This window comes from Eubalaena glacialis, chromosome 3 (genome assembly GCF_028564815.1).
Source record: "Eubalaena glacialis isolate mEubGla1 chromosome 3, mEubGla1.1.hap2.+ XY, whole genome shotgun sequence".
Taxonomy (NCBI): domain Eukaryota; kingdom Metazoa; phylum Chordata; class Mammalia; order Artiodactyla; family Balaenidae; genus Eubalaena; species Eubalaena glacialis.
The window spans coordinates 143,996,591-144,019,340 of record NC_083718.1 but is presented as its reverse complement, the minus strand read 5'-3'; the positions used below and the strand labels follow the sequence as shown (position 1 = coordinate 144,019,340).

The 22,750-nt window shown below is 36.8% G+C and overlaps 1 protein-coding gene across 1 annotated transcript in view; it reads right to left on the bottom strand.

Moving 5' to 3' along the window:
• Positions 1–22,750, bottom strand: part of C3H1orf87 (chromosome 3 C1orf87 homolog) — a 100,638-nt gene that overhangs the window by 29,336 nt on the left and 48,552 nt on the right. The window contains 2 exon segments of the mRNA XM_061186502.1: positions 2,836–2,900; positions 21,849–21,946. Of these exon segments, the coding sequence (XP_061042485.1) occupies positions 2,836–2,900; positions 21,849–21,946 (163 nt within the window).

Genomic DNA, 22,750 nt, shown 5'->3' with positions numbered 1-22,750 from the left:
TTACATCTGTGTGTTTATTTCTGCCTTGCAAACTGGTTCATCTGTACCAGTTTTCTAGATTCCACATATATGCGTTAATATACAGTATTTGTTTTTCTCTTCCTGACTTACTTCACTCTGTATGACAGTCTCTAGGTCCATCCACATCTCTACAAATGACCCAATTTCGTTCCTTTTTATGGCTGAGTAATATTCCATTGTATATATGTACCACATCTTCTTTATCCATTCATCTGTCAATGGGCATTTAGGTTGCTTCCATGACCTGGCTATTGTAAATAGTGCTGCAATGAACATTGGGGTGCATGTGTCTTTTTGAATTATGTTTTTCTCTTGGTATATGCCCAGTGGTGGGATTGTTGGGTGATATGGTAATTCTATTTTTAGTTTTTTAAGGACCCTCCATACTGTTCTCCACACTGGCTGTATCAATTTACATTCCCACCAACAGTGCAAGACGGTTCCCTTTTCTCCACACCCTCTCCAGCATTTGTTGTTTGTAGATTTTCTGATGATGCTCATTCTAACTGGTGTGAGGTGATACCTCATTGTAGTTTTGATTTGCATTTCTGTAATAATTAATAATTTTAAGATTCATTAGGTCCCATTTGTTTATTTTTGTTTTTATTTCCATTACTCTAGGAGGTGGGTCAAAAAGGATCTTGCTGTGATTTATGTCAAAGAGTGTTCTTCCTATGTTTTCCTCTAAGAGTTTTATAGTGTCTGGTCTTACATTTAGGTCTTTAATCCATTTTGAGTTTATTTTTGTGTATAGTGCTAGGGAGTGTTCTAATTTCATTCTTTTACATGTAGCTGTCCAGTTTTCCAAGCACCGCTTATTGAAGAGACTGTCTTTCCTCCATTGTATATCCTTGGTCCTTTGTCATAGATTAGTTGACCATAGGTGCATGGGTTTATCTTTGGGCTTTCTATCCTGTTGCATTGATCTGTATTTCTGTTTTTGTGCCAGTACCATATTGTCTTGATTACTGTAGCTTTGTAGTATAGTCTGAAGTCAGGGAGTCTGGTTCCTCTAGCTCCGTTTTTTTTCCCCCAAGATTGCTCTGGCTTTTCATGGTCTTTTGTGTCTCCATACAAATTTTAAGATTTTTTTGTCCTAGTTCTATAAAAAATGCCATTGGTAATTTGATAGAGATTGCATTGAATTTGTAGATTGCTTTGGGTAGCATAGTCATTTTCACAATATTGATTCTTTCAATCCAAGAATATGGTATATCTCTCCATCTGTTTGTGTCATCTTTGATTTCTTTCATCAGTGTCTTATAGTTTTCTGAGTATAGGTCTTTTACCTCCTTAGGTAGGTTTATTCCTAGGTATTTTATTCTTTTTGTTGCAATGGTGAATGGGATCGTTTCCTTAATTTCTCTTTCTGATCTTTCATTGTTAGTAGATAGGAATGCAAGAGATTTCTGTCCATTAATTTTGTATCCTGCAGCTTTACCAAATTCATTGATTAGCTCTAGTAGTCTTCTGGTGGCATCTTTAGGATTTTCTATGTATAGTATCATGTCATCTGCAAACAATGGCCATTTTACTTCTTCTTTTCCAATTTGGATTCCTTTTATTTCTTTTTCTTCTGTGATTGCCATGGCTAGGACTTCCAAAACTATGTTGCATAATAGTGGCAAGAGTGTACATCTTTGTCTTGTTCCTTATCTGAGAGGAAATGCTTTCAGTTTTTCACCATTGAGAATGATATTTGCTGTGGGTTTGTTGTATATGGCCTTTATTATGTTGAGGAAAGTTCCCTCTATGCCCACTTTCTGGAGAGTTTTTATCATAAATGGGTGTTGAATTTTGTCAAAAGCTTTTTCTGCATCTATTGAGATGATCATATGGTTTTTATTCTTCAATTTGTTAATATGGTGTATCACATTGATTGATTTGCATATATTGAAGAATCCTTGCATCCCTGGGATAAATCCCACTTGATCGTGGTGTATGATCCTTTTAATGTGTTGCTGGATTCTGTTTGCCAGTATTTTGTTGAGGATTTTTGCATCTATATTCATCAGTGATATTGGTCTGTAATTTTCTTTTTTTGTAGTATCTTTGTCTGGTTTTGGTATCAGGGTGATGGTGGCCTCATAGAATGAGTTTGTGAGTGTTCCTTCCTCTTCAATTTTTGGAAGAGTTTGAGAAGGATGGGTTTTAGCTCTTCTCTAAATGTTTGATAGAATTCACCTGTGAAGCCATCTGGTCCTGGACTTTTGTTTGTTGGAAGATTTTAAATCACATTTTCAATTTCATTACTTGTGATTGGTCTGTTCATATTTTCTATTTCTTCCTGGTTCAGTCTTGGAAGGTTATACCTTTCTAAGAATTTGTCCATTTCTTCCAGGTTGTCCATTTTATTGGCATAGAGTTGCTTGTAGTAGTCTCTTTTAAAACGTGTACAAAAAGTTGTTTCACTAAACATATATTTATAAATCTTGGGGAGTTCTTTGGTGAGATATTAGTAGAATAAGTACCTAGCTACAGGATTCTCAGATCTAAGGGACTGTACAACTGAAATTCTAATAAGTAATATCGACTTCTTTTATAAATGTACTACATTCTTCTTAAAGGGCTATCACTAGAGACTGCTTCATGATATAATACAGCTTGGAGAATTATGCCTTTTACAACCCAACTGACCTAAAGGATAGCCATCAAGGCAAACTTCTCTCTTATTTTTTCTTCACTGGTAAGCCATTTATATTTCTGGGAGCAATGAGATGAAACCCAACAAACAAACCATTGGGGCTAAGTCACAGCATCAACTAGAGCTCTGGGAACAGGAGGTCTCTCGAGGAACAAAATAACCAAACTCACCGGGAAGTAAATCAGATGACAAATAAGATGAAGCTCTGCTCAACAACTCAACAAAATTCTGCCATCTGTGAAGAAAAGGAAACATAATACCTGTGATCAATGTGGGAAGCTCTGGAAGAATGTGCAATAAAGCTTAAAGTTTATACAGACAGTGATATTAAAGGAGTTTTCTGATGTCTGTATCATTTGGGGTGCAGTGAAGGAAACACAAGCTACTTTAGGTGTCTCTACTAGAAATGGAAATTAGGCATCCACAAAATTATTGCAGGGGCTAGTAGAATGGAGGCTGGTGTCTGCTGCTGGGCTAAGGGTTAGGTCTCAGAAGATGTAGTCCAGAGTCCAGAGAACTGCAGGAAATTCTGGCTGATGTCTCAGGTGCCCTTGGCCATGAGTTTGGTGATTAGGCAGTATATAGGGCATTCTGGCCACCAGAAAAACTGATGTCTGCCAGGGTTATTGGAGTTGCTACTACTGCAGAAAAACAATAAATATGTACAATGTCCCTGCCCCTCTCCCCAGTCTTCCTGCCTTTCAAATCTCATGCAATTGCATCTCAGTGATGGAATTTAAATCAATTCCAGAACCTCAATGTCAAGGGAGCTTTGGAAATGTTCTTTTTAGCCTTCCTAAGTGTGGGAAGTATTACAACATAGGAAAGAACATAGAAGGGGATAGAAATGGGTGCTAAGTGTAAATAGATAATATTTAGTGAAGTCCCCAAGCAGAAATTGCATTGAAGAATGTGTGAGCATTTGACAATCAGGGAGTCATTTAAAACTTACAAGTACTTTAGGAACACTTTGGTAGTGAGAATCACTTATATTTGCTTGCCCAACATCCATTCTCCATTTATATAAAAATATGTTTCTTTGGGGTAATGGGCTACAATCAATGTCCCATAACCTTCCCTAGACAATGTTGTGACCCACTCAGTCTAATTAATCTCAATCTATCACTTCACTTTCCCTATCCCTCCCTCCCTCCCTTCTTCCCTCTCTCCCACTCTCTGTCTCTGTGTCTCTTATTAATTTTTGTTTCTGGTGCTTCCTGAAGTTTCATTTCCCCTGATTTTGTGTGTAACTCCATATCCTTTCAAAAATATTTCTTTTTGCTTATGTTAGCAAAAAACAGTTTCTGCTTCTAGCAACCAAACTACAACTGATAAGAATTTTTATCACCTCTTTGCCCATCAGAAGTCAAGCAAATATAAAGAGCCAATTGTGAGAATATGTCCTGTGTTTTCTAGGAGAGTTTTAATGCCATGTGATTTTATTCTTTTTATTTTTATTTATTTTTTAACAGAAGTATAGTTGATTTACAGTGTTGTGTTAGTTTCAGGTGTATAGCAAAGTTATTCAGTTTTATTTTATTCAGTTTTCTTTTTCAGATTCTTTTTCCTTATAGGTTATTACAAAATATTAAGTATAGTTCCCTGTGCTATACAGTAGGTCCTTGTTTGTTATCTATTTCATACATAGTAGTGTGCACATGTTAATCCCAAACTCCTAATTTATTGCTCCCAACCTCTTCCTCTTTGGTAACCATAAGTTTTTTTTCTATGTCTGTGGGTCTATTTCTGTTTTGTATGTAAGTTCAATTGTGTCATTTTTTTAAAGATTCCACATATAAGCAATATCATATGACATTTCTCTTTCTCTGTCTGGTTTACTTCACTTAGTATGATAATCTCCATGTCTATCCATGTTGCTGCAAATGGCATTATTTCATTCTTTTTTATGGTTGAGTAATATTCCATTGTATATATATATATATACATGACATCTTCTTTATCCATTCATCTGTCGATGGATATTTAGGTTGCTTCTGCCTTCTGGCTATTGTAAATAATGCTGCAATGAACATTGTGGTGTATGTACCTTTTTCAAATTCTGGTTTTCTCTGGATATACGCCCAGGAGTGGGATTGCTGAATCATATGGTAGCTCTATTTTTAGTTTTTTAAGGAACCTCCCTAAATTCATTAGATACATAACTAGTTTGTTTTGCTTATACCTTATAAAACTTTTTCTATACATGGTATCACAAATCAGAAAAGTTCTTTGTCAGTATAGAAAATATGACCTCCAGAGCTTCATGTCACTTTAGGCACAAGAATAGGTAAGGCATAGGTATACAGAACCACAAGCCAGATAAGCTGATGACTATATCAGCTGCTGAAAGGCTAGGCAGGGAAAAGAAAGTTGGAGAAGTAGCACTCTTAAGGAATATTAATAAACATATAAAGATCTGATATTAGCACAGATCTGGAAATGAACTGCAGTAGAAGCATCTCCTGTCTTCTACACTTCCTGCAATTCCCTCCTCTTAGGAGGGCCAGGTTTATGCCTACAGCATCTTCTGACCCATTGAACAACAACACAACAAAAACCTAAATCCATTTATATTTCCACATTGCATAACATTTATTTTTCAGAACTGTTAGGAGTTAGCAAATATTCAGTAAGGGCTCTGGAGAAGATGGCACCAGAAACTCTCCTGCCCCTTCTTGAATTTTTGCTGATAGCAGGGGAGGGAAATTGCAGGAAATGTTTCTAAGTATTGAACTGGGACACTGCCTGATTTAAGTGGTATATAGGACTTAAGTGACCAATGAAATCCTTTAGATCCTCTAATAAAATACCTTCTTTATTCCATACTCTTTATATTACTCTAGGACCTTCAAAGAGCCATTGACAATTTAAGTGTGAGAATGGGTTCTTGTTGCCATAAAAGGCAGTGTAATTCTAATCACAGTACCAGGTGCCAAACTCTTCATGTTGAGTCAGAGAGGTCAGGATTGAAGGACTAGCTCTGTGAGCCTGATTGTAGATTCAGGCAGATCTGCGTTCTAATTCTAACTTCATCCAAACTTAACTTAAAATAGCCTTTAATTAGCGTTCTGAGTACTTTGTGTGCATTCTCTCATTTAATTGAGACAACCATCTTATTAGACATGTAAATGACTTGCCTATGGACACGCTGATCAATGGAGGAGCCACGATTTAAACCCTGAATGTCTGACTCCAAATCCTGCACCCTTAACCACTGTACTCTATGGCCTTACACATGAATGTAATATAACTTGGTTTCAGTTACATTTCCCCCCCCCTTTGGAATTCCATGAACATGGTTTCAGTGTCTTCTGATATCTACTATTGCAGAAGTTGTTTTTTTTTTTTTTTTTTTTTTACTGTAAGTTAAACATCTTTATTATGGTGTTTAAATGCCAGATTGAAAGAAACATACTACAGTTGACCCTTGAACAGTGCACTGGAGGTTGGGGTGTGTTAGGGGCACTGACCCTCTGCCCAGTCAGAAATTCATGTATAATTTATAGTTGGTCCTGCATATTAGTGATTCCTCCTTTCCACTTGTCCACATTGCTAAAGTTTGAGGTCAGTATGATTTGGATTCATTTATAATTATTTTTTTCATTGATTTGCTTTGGTTTAGTTTTATTTTGTTTTGGCTGCATCCTTAAATAATTTTCTTTGTCTCTGTAGCACAAAAGTTTTGTCAGGAGGGACATGGATACTTTTTTTCTTAATTTAGTTTAGATCATAATGAATCCATTCAGTCTGTACACAGAGGGTTTTTCTTTTTCCCATCTCTGCAAAATTTCTTCAGCTGTGACTTTTGGTTTTATATCTTGTCCAATTCTTCTAGTTTCTTATTCCACAATTTCAGGGCATCTTAGGTTCAATTTATATTTTTATTCTTCTATCTCTACTATCTGTTTTCATTTTTTTCTGTTCTTTTTCTCTAGATTTTGTGGAAACCTCTCAAGTTTGACATTATGCACTAGATTTTCTCTAGCATTAATTTTGCTGTTCATTGATTTCTAGTTATCCCTTTTTCTTTTGTAAATAATATTTTATTGAAACACCACCCTGGCCATTCGTTATGTGTTGTTTTTGGCTGCTTTCAGGCCACAATGACATAGTTGAATAGTTGCAACAGATTATAGACCCACAAAGCCTTTAACATTTATTATGTGACCCTTCAAAGAAAAGGCTTGTTGACCTAAACATTTAACATAAATGTCTTAATATCATTAAATATCTAACAATATTCAGATTTCCTTGATTGTCTTATAATTTTTAAATTGAGATATAATTGACATATAACATATTAGCTTCAAGTGTACAGCATAATGATTCGATATATGTATATATTGCAAAATGATCACAATAAGTCTAGTTAACATCCATCACCAAACATAGTCACAATCCTGGTTACCTCTTCATTATGCTGTAGAAGTTTCAGTTTCCTTGAAACTATCCACATTTCACCAAGTTCATTTTAATTTCTTCTGTTCACTTTAGTGCTTTTTACATTTCATTTTTAATCTCATTATGCTTACTACTTTACAGATCATTTCAACAGAGACATGGCTCCTTATATCCTATAGAGAACACCAGTGGCTTTCTAAATGTTTTCTAATTTCTAGAGTAAATCATTTCCAAAAATTTGCTGTTATTTGGAGTCTGTGGGATCATAATTACACCTCCTTGTTCTGCAGTATTTTTGAAAATTAGGCCTCATATGTTAGGGTTTTCTCTTTATTCAGTGTCAGTGAGGAACTGTTCACATTCTGTACAACCCAATAGATGAGTTTCATAAGTTTCCCTTGGTCCTACTCACTGCTCATTCAGCCCCTCAGTCAAGGGGTGAGTGAAGACTCCCACCAATATTTGGTGCTTCTCAGGCATTTGTCTTGTGCCCCTCTGTTGGGACCACCTCAGAGGTGGGATCTTCTCACCACACCTGCTGGATATCAGACACTAAATTGGTGTAGTATGTCATAATGGGTACACTTGTTGACCTGAAACAAACAGATTGCCAGATATTTCTCCAGCAAAGATGGGTTTATTCAGGATCAATAGAGAATTGCAGTTTGTGGTCTGCAATCATGGTGAGCCATGCTCAAGTCCCCCAGACAGCAAGGGAAAGAGAATGCTTTTATAGAAAGGAAAAGGGAGTTGGGAGGGCTATAATAAACAGAGTGTGCATGGCTTCTCATTGGCTAAGTCCTTGCCAGGAAAGTCTTTCCTTACTGTTGGGCTCTAATGTCGCAGGGCATGAGAGCTTTCCCTTCTGGTATCCCAACTCTATTTAACTGAGGTTTCTGTATATTAATTTTTTATACACTCCTCAACATATACAACTACCAGGGATCCCCTCTTTCTTCTTCAACCCACGTGACTTTACATTTCCATATGCAAATACCACAGCCGGGTCTAGCTATTCCTGCCTTCTTCACCCCAACTTTCTGCTCTATCATTCCTAGAAGTTGTGGTCTCTGCATAGGCACAAAAAAGCAGTGTGTGGGTAAGTGTACTGGTGTGTAACCTTGGATGAAGGAAGGAGATGAAGGAACAGTACTCAGGTGGATACAGAAAGTAGCATCTATGTCATTTTCTGGTTGGTTAAGACTTGGGGCCTCCAAATCAAGGGGAAGACTGTGGTGAAGGGATGAAATATCTTCTGTCTTCTGCACTTTTTATAGGTAGGCAGGACAAAGCTTGGGGCACCAACTCAATGATTTTCCCAGATTCCATGTGTTTATAGTCAGTGGAGCTTCCTTCTAGATTCGGAGACTAGAGTGCCTGTAAGTTTTTGCTTCTGGTGTGTGTTTTTTGTTCTTTTTTGTTGGTTTTTTTTTTTTTTGCCTCTTCATTTGTTCATTGGAATTTTAATAAAATTAAAATGTCATCTGTCATGCAGATGCCAAAAACACAAAATGGGGGCTATTTCATAGAAACATCCTTGTAATCTTGATGATGTTACTTACAGGTGACATGTTTCTCTCTGAGTTTTATACAGGCTTCAATCAAAGGTGTGCCAGTACTTCCTTCCCAAGCTCATTGCCTTTCTCCACCTTGTGAAATGTATGCTCTGGCCACAATGGACAGTTTGGTTCTCCAAACCTATGTTCTTGTTGCTTTTTTGTCTTGGCACACACTGCTCCCTTTATCTCTGAGTTACTCTTCCTCGTCCCTCATCTGGTGAGCTCCTACAAGTCCTACCAAGCTCAGCTGAGTATTAAGTAGTACTGAAGAGCCAGCTCTGTTCAGACTGCTAGAATCATAGTTAAGTCCCATGATTTGAAAAGTTAAATCATTAGAGCCATTCCCTTGAGAATCCTGTAATCTACTATTCCAGCTGAGGGGCACAAAATATGCTAGGAAAAGGAGGCAGATAGAAAAAAGACTATGCAAGGGGCTGTTAGCCTGCAGGGGCTGTATAGTTTGCTAGGGCTCTATAACAGAACACCACAGACTGAGTGGCTTAAACAACAGAAATTTATTTTCTCACAGTTCTGGAGGCTAGAAGTCCAAAATCAAGACATCTGTAGATTTGGCTTCTTCTGAGGCTCCTCCTTCCCTACAGATGGCCATCTTTTCACTGTGTCTTCACAGGGTCTTTTCTCTGGGTGAGCCTATCCTTAGTGTCTCTATGTGTGTCCAAACTTCCTCTTTTTATAAGGACACCAGTCAGATCAGATGTGGGCTCACTCTAATGGCCCCATCTTAATTTAATCACCTCTTTAAAGACCTTACCTTCAAATACATGGTCTAAGGGCTGGGGGTTAGGGATTCAACAAATGAGTTTAGGGGGGATAAAATTCAACCCATAATAGGAACAAAGATTTAAAGAATCCCAACTTTTGGGACAATTCACTTAAGGACTCTGAACCGCATTTTATTCATCTGTGAAGTGGGTATAAAAATACATTAACTCATGGGGCTGTTGGGAGTATGAAACGAGATAAGCCATGTAGAGCATGTAGCTCCATGCCTGGACACGTGAGGTGTACATGCATCAATCCTTCTGATTCAGGAGGTTATTTTGGTTGTTATTTTACTCAGCTGCTGGAAAGCTCATCCAACTGCACCATCTTTCTTTGCTTTCACCTTCTTAATCATGTAGCCTAAACTGTATTCTTCTCACCTTCCAGTTACCTGTGAGAAGCATAGCCCTTCCTTGATACATAGTCAATAAACTCTCAAATCCAGACAAAAGGATTCTTTTTCCATTTGACAGGTGGAAAATTAAGGTTCAGAGAAATTAGTGACTTGTCCAAGTTCTCAAAGCCAGTGCACATCAGTGTTGGGATTTCCATCTAGGCCTATGTGATTCAGGAGCTCATGATGCCTTTCTGCATGGATGGGGGCTGAAGGGGTAGTGGAGGCGCTAAGCCAGTGAGGAGATGCTACCTGCAAGCCGTGGGCTTCCTTGGATTATACATGCCCCTGGAACTTAAAAGTTTCCTCACTTTGTATTCATATCCTACACCTCTCCTGGGTCCTAGGGCAATAAGATACTGAGCTCCTCAAATCCAGAACTGTGTTCAGCACCAAGCCCAAGGGTAGAGCTGGCTATGAAATGCAGGCAGTTTGCCTAAAGCCCCTGTGCCTAGCCACTATCCTATAAGCCTTTAAGTTGCATAGGACTTGTAGGAGAGTTGGTATAGTGTATTAAAAGCCAAGACTCCGAAGCTAGAGAGCCTGTGTTTGACTTAGCCTTACTGATGAATTCATTTATCAGTTACATACTAGTTTAAGCCTTTCTGTTCCTCAGCTTCCTCATTTGAAAAATAATAGTACCTATCTCATGAGGTATGTGTAAGGATTAAAAGAGTTAATATTTATAAAGCACTTAGAACATTGCATGGAATATAGTAAACACTATATTAATGTTGGCTATTATTAATAATAACTTTATTAGCAATATTATTATTAGAATTCTTACCCCCATATGAATTATGGGCGCTGGAAGAGAAGATTGGAATTAATGAATCATAAAAGCCAGATCTGGTTTCCAGGACCCAACCAATGGGCAGATTCATACCAAGTCTCTAATAGCTCACTGCCTAACAGTTTTACTATTCCCATTAAAAAGTAATTGCTGAATCAGACACCTCATGTTTCCTTTATCTCCTAAAATCCTCTGGTTGTTCCTAGGATTATCAAACCAGTCCTTTTCAACCTAATTGCACTCCCAACAATGGACCAGATGTGTATGATAAGTTCTACTTGGGGCTATGTCAATTGCGCCACTCTATTTACGAAGCCTCCATAGCAGCTTCATTATTTATCCCCTCCCCTGACACAATTTGGCTCATGTGCCTATGTTTTAAACTGGGTTTGAAACATTTAATTTTGCCAATAGAGTTTTAGAGTATTAGTTTGCCTCCTGTTCTCTCTCTGCCCTCATTAATTACCATTTACTGCAAAGTCACACAGAAACATTAAATACTAATTCTGACTTACATGTTCCTGGCCAAGAACCGGGATAATAATTTCCATTCAACACAACCTGAACTCACTCACTCATAAGGGTGATTCAGAGTAGAGATTTGAAATCGTAATCAAGTCTTTCTCAAAATCGCCTTATACTGGCAGTCATTCACTAATGTCTCTGCTTGGTAGGGAAATGGCAAAAAACAAAATCTCAATGTTAAAACACACACAAACACACACACACACACACACACACACAAAACAACTTTGTAGCAGCATTCTCGAAATTGCTCCTCTCATCAGCTCTTGCAACGTGATAGTTTAAGAAAACAACACAACTCATTTTATTTGGTTAGATGGGGCTAATCCCACATCACCATAATCCCTCCTGATGTTTTATTGATTCCAAAGGACATTTAATCAGGAAGCAGCTCAGCACTAGAATCCTGCTAATTAGTAAGCAGCCACATTCCAAATGGGTTCCCAATAGACCAGCAGATTAATGGACAATATGTACTAAAATAATGATTCATGCATTCAGCTTCTAAAATGCGTGTCTAAATTGCATCTTTAATCTCTTAAGAATATAGGTTTGCATACAAAGCCCTTAACTGAATGGATTTAATTCAACAGAAGAAGCTTTAACCAATGACTGTCTAAGGATGAAACAGGTTTATCACTTATAAATGCAATTCTTCATTGGTCTCATAGTTTTGATGTCCTTGAACATTCAAAGGTCAAAGACAGGTGAATAAAAAAAATCGGTGTGCTTCTCTGATATACACATAAAATAGTGGGAAATTGAGAATTTTGATAAAATTGTAAGTAGCCTAACCTCATTTGTTCCCCATTCACTCTTATTCTCATATCCCTGATTCCTGGAATCTTGGTTCTGGACCCCAACTTCTAATCAAGTATACTCAGGATAATGTGAGCTTTGACACTTGCATTTTCTCCTTTTATACTGGTGCCTTTTTGGGACTCCCAATTTTGGCTTATTGACTTTCTACTTGGCTCTAAGCCCACTTTTTTGCTTTTCCTGCTTAACCGCCTCCCTCACCTTCACCCAACCACCTCTAATATTTTAGAGAAAGAAAACAGCCATGTCCAAACCTGGTCTAGTGGAAATTCATTGGCTATGCTCAACCTCCTCTCATCAGTTATTCACCACTTGATGTCCCCATAACCTTTTATCACCATGTGATATATCACATATTCTACTTTATTTATAATTTCTCTTCCCCATTAGAATATAAGCTTCATGAGGGAAGGGACTTTGTTTCATCCATATCTATATTCCCAATGACTACAATAGTGATTGGTATACCGTAGGCACTCAATAAATATTTGTTAAATGAATGAATGGATTAATCAAATATTTACTCTGTACCTATCATGTGCCAAGCACTGGCCTACAAGATGTTGGAATATAATGTGTCACGATCCTTGCCAGCATGGAGATCACCACCTAGACATTAAATTAACAAATCACACAAATAAATACACAATTACAAATAGTGATAAGTGATAGGAAAGAACATTACTGAATGCTAAGAAAGTGTATAGCACAAGGAACATGATTTTGATGAGATGGTTAGGGAAGGCCTTCTTCAATTTGAAGCTAAGGATTAGGGAAAACTCATGTATCTGTATCCCTCAGAGTATTTTGAGACTTTATTCTTCCTCTAGTTCAGTTCAATTCCACAAATATTTATCAAATACCTACTATGTGCCAGGTAGCGCTCTATACACATGGGATGCATCAATAAATAAAACAAAGATTCTGCTACCCTATGGCACTATAGTCTATAGTTTATCAGAGACTGACAGATAACAACAATAAACAACATACATCAATTTGATTAAAAGTTTATACATTAAAAGTTTATAAGTGTACTGAGGGAAGCAAAAGGAGAGCAGGTTAAGGGGAAGAAAGGATCAGGTGACTACAATTTTTTTAATTAATTAATTTTTGGCTGTGTTGGGTCTTCATTGCTGCATGCAGGCTTTCTCTAGTTGCGGTGAGGGTGGCTACTCTTGGCTGCGGTGCGTGGGCTTCTCACTGCAGGGGCTTCTCTTGTTGTGGAGCATGGGCTCTAGGCGCATGGGCTTCAGTAGTTGTGGCACAAGGGCTCAGTAGTTGTGGCTCACGGGCTCTAGAGTGCAGGCTCAGTAGTTGTGGTGCAACTGGGGCATGTAGTTGCTCTGGGGCATGTAGGATCTTCCTGGACCAGAGCTCGAACCCATGTCCCCTGTGTTGGCAGGTGGATTCCTAACCACTGCACCATGAGGGAAGTCCACTACAACTTTAAATAGAGTGTTTAGTGTAGGCTTCGTGGACAAGGTGACAACTGGGGAAAAACTTAAGGTGAAGGAGTTAGCAGGAAGATATTTGGGGGAAAAGCATTCTAGGTTGAGTAATCATTCAGAAGATAGGTGTTAAGGTGGATCTGTGCCTGGTATATTTGAGGAAGGAGGAGCACAGCGTGACTGGAACAGAATGAGAAAAGGAAGTTGTAGATGGAGTCAGAGAAGTGGCGGAGGGCAGGTCACATAGAACCCTTTATGAGGACTTTGATTTTTTTTCCCTTTGAGTGAAATAAGGTGCTCTTGCAGTGTTATGAGCAGAGCAATGATATTAACTGTTTTAGGTTTTAATAGATCACTGTAGCTGCTGTATTGAGGATAAACTAGGGACAAGGGAGAAGCAGAATTCAGTTAGGAGGCATTATAGTAATCCAGGAGAAAGATAATGGTAGCTTGGATGGGGTGTAGTTAAGTAAAAATAGAGGTGGTGAGAAAGGACCAGAATCTTGACATATTCTCAAGATAGGGTTGACTTACTAATGGATTACTGATGGATTCAATATGAAATGCAAGAAAAAGAAAAAAAGGAGAGGGCCGACAGCAGAAGCAAGAAGAACTACAATCCTGCAGCCTGTGGAACAAAAACCACCTTCACAGAAAGATAGACAAGATGAAAAGATGTACCAGATGAAGGAACAAGATAAAACCCCAGAAAAACAACTAAATGAAGTGGAGATAGGCAACCTTCCAGAAAAAGAATTCAGAATAAGATAGTGAAGATGATCCAGGACCTCGGAAGAAGAATGGAGGCAAAGATCGAGAAGATGCAAGAAATGTTTAACAAAGACCTAGAAGAATTAAAGAAAAAACAAACAGAGATGAACAATACAATAACTAAAATGAAAACTACACTAGAAGGAATCAATAGCAGAATAACTGAGGCAGAAGAACGGATAAGTGACCTGGAAGACAGAATGGTGGAATTCACTGCTGCGGAACAGAATAAAGAAAAAAGAATGAAAACAAATGAAGACAGCCTAAGAGACCTCTGGGACAACATTAAATGCAACACTATTCGCATTATAGGGGTCCCAGAAGGAGAAGAGAGAGAGAAAGGACTGAGAAAATATTTGAAGAGATTATAGTCGAAAACCTCCCGAACATGGGAAAGGAAGTAGCCACCCAAGTCCAGGAAGCGCAGAGAGTCCCATACAGGATAAACCCGAGGAGAAAAATGTCAAGACACATAGTAATAAAATTGGCAAAAATTAAAGACAAAGAAAAATTATTGAAAGCAGCAAGGGAAAAACGACAAATAGTATACAAGGGAACTCCCATAAGGTTAACAGCGGATTTCTCAGCAGAAACTCTACAAGCCAGAAGGGAGTGGCATGATATATTTAAAGTGATGAAAGGGAAGAACCTACAACCAAGATTACTCTACCCAGCAAGGATCTCATTCAGATTTGATGGAGAAATCAAAAGCTTTACAGACAAGCAAAAGCTAAGAGAATTCAGCACCACCAAACCAGCTCTACAACAAATGCTACAGGAACTTCTCTAAAAGTGGGAAACACAAGAGAAGAAAAGGACCTACAAAAACAAACCCAAAACAATTAAGAAAATGGTCATAGGAACATACATATCGATAATTACCTTAAACGTGAATGGATTAAATGCTCCAACCAAAAGACATAGGCTTGCTGAATGGATACAAAAACAACACCCATCTATATGCTGTGTACAAGAGACCACTTCAGATCTAGGGACACATCCAGACTGAAAGTGAGGGGATGGAAAAAGATATTCCATGCAAATGGAAATCAAAAGAAAGCTGGGGTAGCAATACTCGTATCAGATAAAATAGACTTTAAAATAAAGAATGTTAGAAGAGACAAGGAAGGACACTACATAATGATCAAGGGATCAATCCAAGAAAAAGATATAACAATTATAAATATATATGCACCCAACATAGGAGCACCTCAATACATGAGGCAACTGCTAACAGCTATAAAAGAGGAAATTGACAGTAATACAATAATAGTGGGGACTTTAACACCTCACTTACACCAATGGACAGATCATCCAAAATAAAAATAAATAAGGAAACAGAAGCTTTAAATGACACAATAGACCAGATAGATTTAATTGATATTTATAGGGCATTCCATCCAAAAACAGCAGATTACACTTTCTTCTCAAGTGTGCATGGAACATTCTCCAGGATAGATCACATCTTGGGTCACAAATCAAGCCACAGTAAATTTAAGAAAATTGAAATCATATCAAGCATCTTTTCTCACCACAACGCTATGAGATTAGAAATGAATTACAGGGGAAAAAATGTAAAAAACACAAAAACATAGAGGCTAAACAATACGTTACTAAATAACCAAGAGATCACTGAAGAAATCAAAGAGGAAATCAAAAAATGCCTGGAGACAAATGACAATGAAAACACGACGATTCAAAACCTATGGGATGCAGCAAAAGCAGTTCTCAGAGGGAAGTTTATAGCTATACAAGCCTACCTTAAGAAACAAAAAAATCTCAAATAAACAATCTAACCCTACACCTAAAGGAACTAGAGAAAGAAGAAAAAACAAAACCCAAAGTTAGCAGAAGGAAAGAAATCATAAAGATCAGAGCAGAAATAAATGAAATAGAAGCAAAGAAAACAATAGCAAAGATCAATAAAACTAAAAGCTGGTTCTTTGAGAAGATAAACAAAATTGATAAACCATTAGCCAGACTCATCAAGAAAAAGAGGGAGAGGACTCAAATCTATAAAATTAGAAATGAAAAAGGAGACGTTACAACAGACACTGCAGAAATACAAAGCATCCTACGAGACTACTACAAGCAACTCTGTGCCAATAAAATGGACAACGTGGAAGAAACTAACAAATTCTTAGAAAGGTATAACCTTCCAAGACTGAACCAGGAAGAAATAGTAAATATGAACAGACCAATCACAAGTAACGAAATCGAAACTGTGATTAAAAATCTTCCAACAAACAAAAGTCCAGGACCGGATGGCTTCACAGGTGAATTCTACCAAACATTTAGAGAAGAGCTAAAACCCATCCTTCTCAAACTCTTCCAAAAAATTGCAGAGGGAGGAACACTCCCAAACTCATTCTATGAGTCCACCATCACCCTGATACCAAAACCAGACAAAGATGTCACAAAAAAAGAAAATTACAGACCAATATCACTGATGAATATAGATGCAAAAATCCTCAACAAAATACTAGCAAACAGAATCCAACAACACATTAAAAGGATCATACACCACGATCAAGTGGGATTTATCCCAGGGATGCAAGGATTCTTCAATATACGCAAATCAATCAATGTGATACACCATATTAACAAATTGAAGAATAAAAACCATATGATCATCTCAATAGATGCAGAAAAAGCTTTTGACAAAATTCAACACCCATTTATGATAAAAACTCTCCAGAAAGTGGGCATAGAGGGAACCTACCTCAACATAATAAAGCCCATATATGACAAACCCACAGCAAACATCATTCTCAATGGTGAAAAACTGAAAGCATTTCCTCTAAGATCAGGAACAAGACAAGGATTTCCACTCTCACCACTATTATTCAACATAGTTTTGGAAGTCCTAGCCACGGCAATCAGAGAAGAAAAATAAATAAAAAGAATACAAATTGGAAAAGAAGTAAAACTGTCACTGTTTGCAGATGACATGATATTATACATAGAGAATCCTAAAGATGCCACCAGAAAACTACTAGAGCTAATCAATGAATTTGGTAAAGTTGCAGGATACAAAATTAATGCACAAAAATCTCTTGCATTCCTATACATTAATGATGAAAAATGTGAAAGAGAAATTAAGGAAACACTCCCATTTACCATTGCAACAAAAAGAATAAAATACCTAGGAATAAACCAACCTAGGGAGACAAAAGACCTGTATGCAGAAAACTATAAGACACTGATGAAAGAAATTAAAGATGATACCAACAGATGGAGAGATATACCATGTTCTTGGATTGGAAGAATCAACATTGTGAAAATGACTATACTACCCAAAGCAATCTACAGATTCAATGCAAACCCTATCAAATTACCAATGGCATTTTTTACGGAACTAGAACAAAAAAATCTTAAAATTTGTATGGAGACACAAAAGACCCTGAATAGCCAAAGCAGTCTTGAGGGAAAAAATACGGAGCTGGAGGAATGAGACTCCCTGACTTCAGACTATACTACAAAGCTACAGTAATCAAGACAATATGGTACTGGCACAAAAACAGACACATAGATCAATGGAACAGGATAGAAACCCCAGAGACAAACCCACACACCTATGGTCAACTAATCTATGACAAAGAAGGCAAGGATATACAATGCAGAAAAGACAGTCTCTTCAATAAGTGGTGCTGGGAAAACTGGATAGCTACATGTAAAAGAATGAAATTAGAACACTCCCTAACACCATACACAAAAATAAACTCAAAATGGATTCGAGACCTAAATGTAAGACGGACACTATAAAACTCTTAGAGGAAAACATAGGAAGAACACTCTATGACATAAGTCACAGCAAGATCCTTTTTGACCCACCTCCTAGAGTAATGGAAATAAAAACAAAAATAAACAAATGGGACCTAATGAAACTCAAAAGCTTTTGCACAGCAAAGGAAACTATAAACAAGATGAAAAACCAACCCTCAGAATGGGAGAAAATATTTGCAAACGAATCAACGGACAAAGGATTAATGTCCAAAATATATAAACAGCTCATGCAGCTCAATATTAAAAAAACAAACAACCCAATCCAAAAATGGGCAGAAGACCTAAATAGACATTTCTCCAAAGAAGACATAGAGATGGCCAAGAAGCACATGAAAAGCTGCTCAACATCTCTAATTATTAGATAAATGCAAATCAAAAGTACGATGAGGTATCACCTCACACCAGTTAGAATGGGCATCATCAGAAAATCTACAAACAACAAATGCTGGAGAGGGTGTGGAGAAAAGGGAACCATCTTGCACTGTTGGTGGGAATGTAACTTGATACAGCCACTATGGAGAACAGTATGGAAGTTCCTTAAAAAACTAAAAAATAGAATTACCATATGATCCATCAATCCCACTACTGGGCCTATACCCAGAGAAAACCATAATTCAAAAAGATACATGCACCCCAATGTTCATTGCAGCACTATTTACAATACCCAGTTCATGGAAGCAACCTAAATGCCCATCAAGAGATGAATTGGTAAAGAAGATGTGGTACATATATACAATGGAATATTACTCAGCCATATAAAGAACGAAATTGGGTCATTTGTTGAGACCTGGATGGATGTAGAGAGTGTCATACAGAGTGAAGTAAGTCAGAAAGAGAAAAACAAATATCGTATAGTAACACATATATGTGGAACCTAGAAAAATGGTACAGAGGAACCGGTTTGCAGGGGAGAAATTGAGACACAGATGTAGAGAACAAATGTATGGACACCAAGGGGGAAAGCGGCTGGGGGGTGGGGGTGGGGGTGTGATGAATTTGGCGATTGGGATTGACTTATATACACTGATGTGTATAAAATTGATGACTAATAAGGATCTGCTGTATAAAAAAAAAATAAAATAAAATTCAAAAATTCAAAAAAAAAAAAGAATGACCTGAGGCTCTTGTTAAGTATACCACTTTTTAGCCCTTCCCTTTAAAGTATTATCTAGTGGGCTTGGGGAAAAAAAAAAAAATAGAAAAAGAAAAAAAGACAAAGATTACTGGTGTGTTGTGTTTTCATTTTAATTCAGTTCAAAATATTGTCTAATTTCCCTTGTGATTTCTTCTTTGATCAGTGGTTATTTATAAGTGTATTGTTTAGTTTCATAATGTTTGGAGAATTCCAGGATTTTATTTTGTTTTTGTTTTTTGATTTCTAATTTAATTTTTTGGGGTCAGAACACATATTTTATATGATTTAATACTTCTAAATTTACTGAGACTTGTTTTATGGATCAGGGTAGATAGGGTTTTTCTCTTAAATATTTCATGAACACTTAAAAGGAATCCGTATTCTGCTGTTGTGTGGAGTAATTGCCACTTACATCAAGTTAGTTGATAATATGGTCCAAGTCTTCTATATTCTTACTGATTTTATGTCTACTTGTTTTATCAATTACTGACAGAAAGATGTTCAGTTCTCCAACTATAATTGTGAATCTATTCCTTCTTCCAGTTTTGTGTTTTTACTTCATGTAAATTGAAGCTATATTATTAAGGGCATGATCATTTAGGTTTGTATGTCCTCTTGATGAATTGAATTTCTGGAAATACCTCTTGATTTAGAAGCTACTTTGTCTGACTTTAGTGTAACCATCCCAGCTTTCTTTTCATTAGAATTAATAAGGTATATCACTTTCCATCCTTTTACTTTCAGTGTGTCTGTCTTTATATTCTAAAGGGGTTCATTTCAGATAGCATTTAGTTGTGTCTTGATTTTTAAATGAAATCTGAAAATTGCTGCCTTTTAATTTAATTTAATTTATTTATTTGGTTGCACCAGGTCTTAGTTGCAGCAGGTGAGTTCCTGAGTTGCGGCAGGGGGGCTTCTTAGTTGCAGCTCGACGGCTCCTTAGTTGTGGCATGCACACTCTTAGTTGTGGCATACATATGGGATCTAGTTCCCTGACCAGGCATCGAACCCGGGCCCCCTGCATTGGGAGCACAGAGTCTTAACCACTGTACCACCAGGGAAGTCCCTGAAAATTGCCTCCTTTTAATTGGTGCATTTGAATCATTAATACTTATTGTAATTATTGATATGGTTGGATTTAAATCTATTATTTTTATTTGTATTTATTTTCTATTTGTCCTGTTAGTTTTCTTTTCCCTCTTTTTTTTTTTATCTATTCTTAGTATTTACATGTGATTATTCCATTTAATCTTCTCTATTAGTATTTTTAATTCAATACATTCTTCCTTCAAACAAAATTATACTACATAGCTAATAGTATAAGGAGCTTTTTACAGTAAAATTTTATTTCCACCTCCCAGTCTTGTATGCTATTGTCAAATGTTGTACTTTATTATGTTATAAACTCCACAGTACATTGTTATTATTTTTGCCTTAAACAGTCAATTATTATTTAAAGAGGTTTTTTTTAATAAGGAAAATGAATTTTTATTCATTGACATTTATTATTTCCTGTACTTTTCATTTCTTTGTGTAGATTAAAAATGATTATTTCCCTTCTGCCTGAGGGCTTCTTTTAATATTTCTTGTAGTGCTGCTCTGACAGTTATGAATTTTCTCAACTTTATATGTATGAAAAAAGTCTTAATTCCCATTAGTTTTTGAAAGATAGTTTTGCTGGATGTAGCATTCCAGATTGATAGTTTCTTCCTTCAATACTTTAAGGTTGTTTTTCCACTGTCTTATTGCTTACATCTTTTCTAATGATAAATCTGTTGTAATTCTTATCTTTGCTGCTCTATATGTAATTTGTCATTTTCTCTTGTGCATTTTAGGTTTTTAATTTATTGCTAGTTTAAGCAATCTGATTATGATGAGCCTTGGTATGGCTTACTTCAAATTTCTAATATTTGAAGTTCATTAAACTTCTTAGGTCCATGTCTTTATAGTTTTCTTCAAATTCGGAAAACTTACAGCCATTGTTTTTTCAACATTCTTTTCTTTCCCCCTATTTGTCTTCTCTCCTTCTGAGACTCCAATTTCTCATGTATTAGCCTCCACTACAGCACAATACCCTTCTGGGGACTCTAATCAATGCCACATGTGTTTCTCTCTGATGGGTGGAAAAATGAACTATTCCCAACTCTGTGTGAGATCTAAAAATTTCCCCACCTTTTTCTTTTGGTGTTTCTTTCTCTGGCCTTGGGTAGTTTCCTCAAATGCATACATTAGCCAAGCCTTCACATGAAGACATGAGGGCAACTCTTTGGAAATCTCCAGAAAGTACTCCTAGGGGATCTCTCCTCACTGCTACTTTGTACTGGGCATTCTAGCCTTCTTGGCCTTCCTGAACTTCATACTCTGTCCCTTTAGCTCAAGGAGAATGCTGGGCTCAGTTTGGAATCCCTCTTCTTGTTCAGTAAACTGAGCTTACCTCATTTCCTTCTCTCAGGAATCACTGTTCTATGCTGCCTGATGTCCAAAGTCTGAAAAATATTGCTTCATATATTTTGTCCTATTTTTTGGTTGTTTAGGGTGAAATGGTAAATCTGATTTACCATTTACCAGTAAACTGGAAGTGGAAGTTTACTGCTTTTGTTTTTCTATGACCAAGAAGATCCTCTGTTCTTAATATAAGCAAACATTCCTTAACTCTTTCTTTAGGTGATAAAACTGATTGCTTCATACATAAAACTTCTAGCCTAAAGACAGATCTATGTGTTTGGTATTCTAATAAAGGACCGTGTGAATAAAAAATCAACTTACTTTATTTCATCCTGGTAACCCAAATCTTGATGGTTAAGCAATGTTTCCAGAAGGCTCAAAGTCAAATATAATCCATGTTTCCCACATATAGCCCTGACCTGCAAATAAGAAAAGATTTGAAATTTCAATATAATGAAATTAAGATTTGAATTTCCCTCCTATAATTAGAACTTATATAATTTGGACAAAGAATTAATAACCAGGAGTGCATTATACCATTAAGACACCATTTAGGACAAGAATGTCCAACTGAATGTGCATCACCAGCAAATTTTTAGTTGCTTGACACAAAGGTATAGTTCATTACTCAGAAGTCACTGAACTTTGAAATGCTGATCTTACATTTTTGTCAGCCATGGAATGGGCGGTCCAGACCTAGAAATTATACACACTTATTATATAAGTAAATTACAAAGTATTTTTGTACAACTACTTTGATTTACCGAAGAAGCTTGTTGTATTAGTAAGGTTACTATCACTATCTGTATTTCATATATGAGGAAACCAAGGCTTAGAGAGATTAAGTGACCTTCTCAATGTCACATAGTTAATAAATGATGAAACTTAGTCTAGAAACCAGGTGCTCAATTAATGTTTGTGGGATGGATGAATGAAGGGTCACTGCAGTTTCCCAAGTACTTAATATTTTCTGAGTCCAGCTGACAAACCAGTTCAGTTCTCAAGTTGGTGGGTGGGTGATACTTAGATTCAAACACGTCAAACTTTTAGGGTTGTGATAGTATGTGTTCTGTGTTTAGCATAATGTTTAAACATAGAGACTTAAGAATAAAACGTGACTAATTTTGAATACCGGATATGCTGCCTGTGATTTGTGTGATCTCAGGAATTTACTGAACCTTTTTATTCCCAATTACTTCATCTACTAAGTAAGACCAGTATTT